We start from the raw sequence: 8,967 nt of genomic DNA on the forward strand, positions 1-8,967 counted from the left end.
GGCCAGCAGGGAGGGGGCAGTTGGGGGCGACCTGGCCGGCAGTGGGGGGCAGTTAGGGGTGATCAGGCTGGCACACAGAGGCAGTGAGGGGCGATCAGGCCGGCGGGGGCGGGGGGGGGGGAATTAGGGACGACCAGGCAGGCAGGCAGGCAGGTGAGCAATTAGGAGCCATCGGTCCAGGATTGTGAGAGGGATGTCCGACTGCCGGTTCAGGCCCGATTCCGGATTAGAGAGGGTGCAGGCTGCGCTGAGGAGACCCCCCCTCCCGTGCACGAATTTTGTGCACCGGGCCCCTAGTAATATATATCTATATCTATCTATCTATCTATCTATCTATCTATCTATCTATATATATATCTATATATATATCTCCACATCCAGTGTGTTTTGTCTCATACTTAGGAAGGTATTACCTGCACATAGCAGTATCTCCGTGAATGTTTGTGTGAATTCCATTTTCTAAGAAGCATTGTTAAAAACATGTTTCTTATGTTGACCTGATCTGGTTCTCTCATATGGTATCACACTGAGTATATTTCTTTTTACTTATAATCTATTATTTTAATACAGTGTTTAACTTTCCCTCAAGTCTTTTCCATATGAAACTTAGCATAGGACATTAGTTCTCAGTTACTGAAGTGGCAGTCAGAATTAAATTTAATACTGCATTGCAGATATTAGTAAGCAGTTTTTTTATTTTTATAGAACCCATATGTTTTTTATCAATTATTCCCACTCTTTGCTTCTCATCTACTTGTGCTTGTTAAAGATCCATTTTATTTTGACCTATGCATTTTAATCTTGAACAAATCTTGTTTGCATCAGCTCAGCCAGCTGTGTGTTCTCTTCAAACTCGATGTACACACCTCTTGTTTCTTCATCCAGATCTGGGGGAGAAAACGCGCCCCCTCCCCCACATGGCTTGCAGTAGGTAACTCCTGAAATTAATGCTGAGTCATCCTAACTACAGGGTGGTTACAAATACCCCATGTTTTAAGTCTGTCCAGTCTCTCTAATCTATTTTTTACTTATCCTGCGTTTATTTTGGCACTGCTTTATGGCAATACAAAACGTTTTTGCTACAATTTGTTCATTGAGTTCTGCTTTATATTTTATTTGGCTTTGTGTAAGGAACCTCACCCCCTACCCCAAATCAGATTGCTGAAATTTTAAATGAGATGAATGGTTTTAAGTGTTTTGATCGAAATTAAAGGGTCAAATTGTATATGGTGCTATACCTTTCTCAGTTACTGTGTTTTAATACATTTTCTCAGGTTTTAAAAAGTTGCCGAAAGAAGAAAGCAAGAAGAAAGAAAGGCGTTGAGAAGACTCTGTATGGGGAAAGAGACATTGCGTCTAAGAAGCCGCTTCTAAGTCCTATTCCTGAGCTGCCTGAACTCTATGAGATGTCGCCTTCAGTTCCAAGCGTCCGCCGGAAGTTTTCAGGTCTCTTCTCTTCACCTTCTTTGTTGCTATTTCTCTTTATTTTTTCACTTTTTCCCATTCACCATGTAAATTGTAAATAAAGAAAAAAAACAACTTTTCATTTTACCACAGGCATGTTAAGGAAGCAGCAGTGTGCAACTTTTACGTCACCTAGACCCTTTCAGACTTTGATGGAAGCTCTGGATCTTCCCCCCAAAGAAACTTACAAAGTTTTAGGAGAAATACTTTTTTCATCCTGTTTCTTTTTCCTTTTGAAAGCATTTTGTTAAAGTAAAATGAATTCTGTTTGGAGGTATAACCCATCATTAAAAGTGAATGAGGTGATGGCTCGACACTAGATACATTTAATATGAATTAGGGACAACAGTTAAAAAATATACTTCCCTGCATTTCAGTAGAGTTGGCCCTATTAAGCATCTTCTATAAATGCCATTTGTAAATTGAGCTTGATCACCTTGAAAGCTTTGTTTAAAAGCAAAGACGGAGTTGCTAAATATTCTAGTTAGATAAAAATTGAAGTTGCACCTGCTTTATAATGCCGGGGTTTTAAATTAACAAAACTTGCTACACATAATAAGAGTATGTGTTCATTTGGTGTGTTAATTTTGTATAGAATCATTTTTAAAATGCCTACCTTTGTCAGTCATCCAATATTTTTAGCCTGCATTTCTTTTGCAACATACCATATAGGATTTATAACAAATTCAAGGATGAATATGGTACATGCCACTTTAAACTCTTGGCTTCTGCCTCCTTTTTAATTTTGGGAAAGCACAAAAGTTTAAACACAGGACCCATCCAGTCACACCAGGCTCCTCCAGCCCCAGGAAGCTCCTCCAGCCCCGGGCACCTGCAGAGCAGCGCTCTCCTGTCCCAGCCTTTCAGGTGGTTTATCTTGGGACGGGGTGGCCGAATGCTGCTCTCCTTACGATTTAGCTTAGCTGAGCCGACTGCCTTTCCAGGAAAACTGTTCACATTACTCCTTCCCACCTGGTTTATAGCGATCTGTCTGCCTCCATTCCCTGCAAATTGCGGTCCCCTTGAGACTGGAAATGAAGTCTTATCCCCAATTCCAAAGCAGTTGTTTTTCTTTAAAGATGTTTAAATAATAGTATTTTTTTTTCTGTCTTGCATCTTATTAGAGAATTTGGGTTTTTTTTAATACCTGAAGCAATTTTTAAAAATCTATATATAACCAACTATTACAAGGGTTTAAAGCAGTTCCCTTCCTTCTTTTCTTCCTTCCTGTCTTCCTCCTGTCTTCCTTCCCTCCTTCCTTCCTTCCTTCCTCCCTTCCTTCCTTCCTTCCTTCCTTCCTTCCTTCTTTCCTTTCCTCTCCATGTTTTTCTCTCTCTCTCTCTCTCTCTCTCATTCTCTCCCTCTCTGCCTGCCTCCATTCCTCTCGCCTACTTTTTTCTTGAGTATTTAATTTCATGAACAATACATGAATATCCATTTTTGAAGTTGTATAAAGAGCCCAAGGGACATATTAATGGGTGGCACTGAGTGGATCCTGCCCTTTGTTAATCTCTAGCTTTACATGACATGATTTGAAGTACCCCAAACATCCTATGTAATAAAAGACTAATATTCAAATCGACCAAATGGCAGAACGACCAGTTGCTATGATGCGCACTGACCACCGGGGGAAGATGCTCAATGCAGGAGCTGCCCCCTAGTGGTCATTGTGTTCCCAAAGGGGGAGTGCTGCTCAGCCAGAAGCCGGGCTCATGGCTGGCTATCGCAGTGGTGGTGGCGAGAGCCTCTCCCGCCTCTGCGGCAGCGCTAAGGATGTCCAACTGCTGGCTTAGGCCTGCTCCGTGTGGGCTCCTGGACTGCCAAGAGGGCGCAGGCTGGGCTGAGGGACCCCCCGCCTCCCAAGTGCATGAATTTCGTGCAGTGGGCTTCTAGTGCATATATATGCCTTTCAAAGAGAAAATTTTTTGTAGTTTTTTTTTTCCAGCTTGTTATATGTCTGCCAGTTTGATTTTGTTTAGAACATTTTTTATACTCATTTGACTGATGAATTAAAACATTATATGAGATAACAAGAGAGATGGTATTTAATAGTATTGAGTTTTAGAACAAATAAAGCCTGAACTCATTTACGCTTTTTTACAGAGAGGAAGGGAGAGAGATAGAGAGTTAGAAACATCGATGAGAGAGAGACATCGATCAGCTGCCTCCTGCACATCTCCTACTGGGGATGTGCCCGCAACCCAGGTACATGCCCTCGACCGGAATCAAACCTGGGACCTTTCAGTGAATTAAAACATTATATGAGATAACAAGAGAGATGGTATTTAATAGTATTGAGTTTTAGAACAAATAAAGCCTGAACTCATTTACGCTGTGTTACATAACTTAGAACCATAACGAGGTGTTCTCACCCTTGATTTTTTCCCCCTGTGATGTCACACAGTGTGCTGAGAACACAGGACAGGCTCCATACGGCGGGAGTTTCCTGGAGGAGGAATTTTAGTCAGCGATTGAGGCAGAAGAGATTTTTAGAATATTGAAATAAAAATAGCTCTACATGAGAGTACAATTCAGTTTATGTTAATTTTTTAACACAGGGCATAAGACTTGAGTGTCTTCAGGGAGTACCCTTTTAGTGAAGCCAGTAAGTCCCCCAGAATTCCAAGTTTTCTTTCCTCAAAGTGATCCTCAATTTCTTCTGCTAAAAGGTAGATTGTTTAAAAAAATTCTTTTAGCTTTACACGCAAACTATTCAGGGAAAACATTGATAGAAGATTTCAGAGGCAGGACATTGACCATTTTCAGTAATTCATTTTTAGGGAAGTGGGAAATATAGCTAATTGACCTTATAGTGTGGCAAGTACATTAGAATGGAAGCAATTTAAGATACAGTTCTCATTTTCCTGGTCTGAGGTTTTGTGCTTTATTAATTCAAACATTAACTACATGTTTTCATAACCTGTGGCCTGGGGAAGAACTAAAAGAGAAAGGATGATGACAGATAGGACGGGTACAATGTAATATTTTATACATCTTGTGATTTTTTGGAAGTTTAAAACAGACTACAATATGGAACCCATTTGATTGTTAAAGTTTATTTTTATGGTTACTTTTTAATTAGATTCAAACTTATTTACATGCCCATAGATGATTTCAACTCAAATGGTGAACTGGAAGAAAGGAAGCCTCCAGAAAGAAAGAGCCGTCTCCCTCAGCACTCAGACTTGAATCCAGAGTCTAATAAGCACGGTGTGTCTGAATTCTGCAGCTCTCACATAAAAAGTTCCTTGTTGCTTATTAATTCCACTTGTGATCAAGATTCAAGTATACATACTGTAGGAATCTGTACAAGTAAAATTATTCCAAAAGCAGAAATTAGGTGGGAAAGTGAAAATGACCTAAAAACTGGGACGGAGAATGAAAGCAGTCATGTTTCTTGTGCTTCTGTGGCTGAAAAACCCATTGTATCGGATGGTTCACAGCCAGCTTTTCTCATGCAGCCCCAAGAATTTTCTGCTGCTGATCAGAATGTGGAAAACCACTTTCACATGAAAGTTCCAGGTGATATACAGTGTGAACAACAGGATGACTTCTTAAGAGCTACTGAAGGAAAACTGCAGGCCAAGTATTTACTATCTGGCTCACCAAAAGAATGTGGTTATTCAGAGGATGTCTTAACTGACAATAGAAAAGAAAAGAAAAGTCAAAGTCGGGATGTACGAAGAAAGTCAGCAGCAAGTGGCAGTGGTGGGAGCTGTGAACAGAAACGTAGAAGACGACGCTCTGTGTGTTATCCTGATGGTCAAAGTTTACACTTAGAAACTGATGGAAGTCACAAACCTTCCTACAGTGTGGGCAGCTCTGTCGAAATTAGTTTGGAAAATTCTGAACTGTATAAAGATTTATCTGACTCCCTAGAGCAAACCTTTCAGAGAACCAATCGGGAAACAAAAGTCAGACGTAGCACAAGGCTACAGAAAGATTTGGAAAATGAAGGACTTGTATGGATTTCACTTCCACTTCCTTCCACTTGCTGCCCTTCCCAAAGAACCAAAAGGAGAACAATGCATACATTTGACAGCAGAGGACTGGAAATGTCCCCCAGAAGAAAAGCTGTGTCCCGACAACCACCATGTCCACTCTACTCCACATCAGATCAAGAAAACAGTGAGGGCTTAGCAGCGAATTCTTCCACTTTCCCTCAGAGAAGGAGGAAGAGCTTTTGTACATCTGCACTTGGAAACAATGAGAATACTAAGTCAGAATGCTGAACAGGAAGAACCTTCTCAGCCAGAAGGGAGAAAGCTCTCTAAAGGACATCGAGAGCATTAGCCATATCGGAGAACTGCGGAATAACTGACATCTGTGGAACCTTTGGCCAGAGAGAAGGTAACTGTCCGTGCTTAAAAGATTCTTCCTGGCTCCTGGTATCTGTGCGATTTCAGTGTTTTCAAAGTTTCAAATAAAATCACTTGAGTTGAACCTACTTTTAAGTAGAAACAAGTGAATTGCTTTATCATTCAAAAAGAAAACATTCTATTAAATATGTCCTTCTTTCCCCACATGGTAAATGCTTTATTAGTATTTTGCAAAAAAGGATTGTTTATAGAGCCGATAATATGTCTCTTAAGTTTCATTTTACATTAGTACATATTTACCACCTCATTACATCTGGATGAGAAGAGGGCTTTTTTTGCAAAACAAAACCATATTGATATAATTAATGTAACGATGAAAATTGGAGGTTAATACAAGGTGGAAAGGTGTTAAAGTGTTTTTATTTTAAAAATACTGAAAAAAAAACTGGTTAAAAAGTTTAACAATTAGAGTAGATGAATTATAAAACTTGTTTCTTGAGTTAAAGTTAAGAGAAGCTTAAATGACTTGCTTTATCTGTCTCAAATTAAATTTTTAATACTTATATTAAAATCAAATTTCAAACATGGAATTTTGGAAATCTTTTAATGACCCGAATACAAGGTGGGGCAAAAGTAGGTTTACAGTTGTTCATATAGAAAATGATACAATCATTCATAAATATTATTACAAGAATAAACTGTTTTGTGTACTCACAACTGTAAACCTGCTTTTGTCCCACCCTGTATGATAAATCTATCATTATAAAATGAAAATATAATTTATAAATAACGAATGTGAAAGCATTTTGTAACTCAAACAGTATTCTTACATGCTTTTTTGGGTGAGGTGGCTGTAGCAGTTTAGTTGAAGACTCATTTCCCAGATTATTCAAATTAGTCACAGGTAATTTGGGATTTATTTTGTGGTTCTCCTTAAAGAAATTTTTTTAAATCCAAAAAACTTATTCAAAGCGGCAGTAGGTCGCTAATTTCTTTTTTAACAAGGCCTTTTCCAGCCTTGCTATCTTTATTTCACTATGTCAAGTACTGTCACTTGTCTCGGGTTTTCTAGTTATGCCTCAGCCATATGGCAGTATATCTCTATCCTGTATCCTGTCGCCACTTTGGCAATAGCAGTTTGAAAATCTAAAGCCTATATATCTGGAATTTGTGAATGTGCATAAATCATTGTATCATTACACAATTGTCTTTGGAATCCTTTAAATCATTAAACTCTCCCTCTCCAATATAGCAGAAACCTGTTAACAAATAGGGCTCTCTATAAATAACACAACAGGGAAGAAGGCGCCTGCTGAGCGCCCATTTCCCCTCCTCCGAGAGAGACTATTTGTTACCTTCTTGGCACCAATAGGTCTGGAACTCCTGCTGCTAAAGACTAATGTATTTTACATTAACACTCAAAGTGATCCCCAATTTCTTCTGCTAAAGGGTGGATTGTTTAAAAAATTCTTTTATCTTCACACGTAAATTATTTATGGACTTTCCCCCTCTTTTATAGTTTAGTGTGGTTGGCAAATGGATACCACTGAAAACAAACCACAGAAAAAGAAAAACTAACTTCTTAGGAAGCTTTTTGGTTTTGGTAATTAAAAAAGAAAAAAACTTTCAGAAATATAAGATGTTAGAGGGTTTTGTTTTCTGTTAAATATTTGTATTTCTCCTTTGTTTAACATGAGGGTTAAAAAAAAGATTGTTATTTTCTCCCCTTTTAATTGTATGGTGATCTATAATATCAGTTGTCTTTGACTTTTTAAAATTTCACATGCTTTGTTTTATTCCTCAAAAGTGTTCATGAGGATGAGGAAAACATTTTTGTGTGTGATTTTTTTTTCTCTTGAATTTTCAAATACAAAGTTGTTCTCATTTTCTAGCATCTACATTTAAAAATACAAAAACATTTACAAGTTGTGTTGGTTTCAATGTGAATATTTTGTTGCTATTTCTAAAGAACAAATTCATTTTTCCTAAAAAGATCAGCTCTGAAAAATTCAAGAAACTTAGGTACAGTTTTATCCTTTATGTCTCATTTGAATCATAAAACTTGCAAAAAGTTAAAGATTTCTGTATTTGCCATGCTTTCTTTTTTTAATGGTTTTCACTTGTGGTTTAATCAAAAACTTGGCTCCAAAATCATTTTTTTCTGACCTTTTTTACTGCTGTAACCATTGACATTTAGCCTTAGAACAACCTCTTCTCATCTTTTCCCGCTTCTGTAAATTCTTGTTTGTTCCAGAAGATGGCAGCATGACATCTGGAGTTTCTCCTGCACCCCTATCTAGAGCCAGGGCCTCTTGCTGCTGCTGCTGAGGGAACCTCCCTTTAACTCATTTTTACTCATTTTTATTACAAAAGTAACATGTGGCTATTGAAAAAAGTAGATGATTTTACAAGATTAAAAACTGTTTTCCCCCACCCGTGCAGGCGTCCTACAGCTTTCTTAAATGTAAACCCTGTTAGCAGCCCGTACAGCTTCCAGACCTTCCCTGTGTAAACACGACTATGGGCTTGTTTTCTGATGGGATCACTATACGTGCCATTCTGCAACTTGATTTTTTATTCAACAAAATACTAAGTATCCTCAGTCTTAACATGGGGAGCCCTAGTGCTCTTTGGTATTTTAAGCCCTTTTCGTAGAATTATGTAACTTTGGTATTTATAATGTAGTCATTTCCTTCCTAATGCATGCTACTTGTCTTTTTTTGTTGTTGTTATTGAAAATTAAGCCACACTGGGTTTGTGTGAAAATATAAGATAAATTCCCTGAAATTAAAATGGTTATTAAGTTCTCTTTTATAAATCATACCTGACAAAGCCCCTTTATAAAGAATTTGGCATCTTTGCCTTCTTTCTGTCTCTCATATTGTCCTGCCACTTGGCTTCCATTTTCTCCTACTGTTCCCACAGGCACTTAAGTCATAGAATTAAGGGTCAGATTTAGATTTGGCCTAAGAAGAAAAAATGATTAATAATACCTGATTCATGCTTTATATTAAAAGGGCTTTTTCTTTTTTTACACCAGGTTTCTTGAGGAATAATTAACCTACAATAAAGTTCACCCCTTTTGAACTTACAGTTTGAATTTTGGCAAATTCATCAAGTCCTGTAACCACTACCACAGCCAAGTAATAGAACATATTCATCACCCCAAAGGTTCTCTCCTACC

General features: G+C 38.1%; 1 protein-coding gene across 1 annotated transcript in view; it reads left to right on the forward strand.

Moving 5' to 3' along the window:
* Nucleotides 1-5,911, forward strand: part of CDCA2 (cell division cycle associated 2) — a 65,261-nt gene extending 59,350 nt beyond the window's left edge. The window contains 3 exon segments of the mRNA XM_023759103.1: nt 1,275-1,446; nt 4,573-5,682; nt 5,685-5,911. Coding sequence (XP_023614871.1) covers nt 1,275-1,446; nt 4,573-5,682; nt 5,685-5,785 — 1,383 coding nt within the window. The 3' untranslated portion in view covers nt 5,786-5,911.
* Nucleotides 5,912-8,967: the final 3,056 nt, after the last annotated feature.

Source organism: Myotis lucifugus, unplaced genomic scaffold (genome assembly GCF_000147115.1).
Source record: "Myotis lucifugus unplaced genomic scaffold, Myoluc2.0 scaffold_148, whole genome shotgun sequence".
In the NCBI taxonomy this organism is placed as follows: Eukaryota; Metazoa; Chordata; class Mammalia; order Chiroptera; family Vespertilionidae; genus Myotis; species Myotis lucifugus.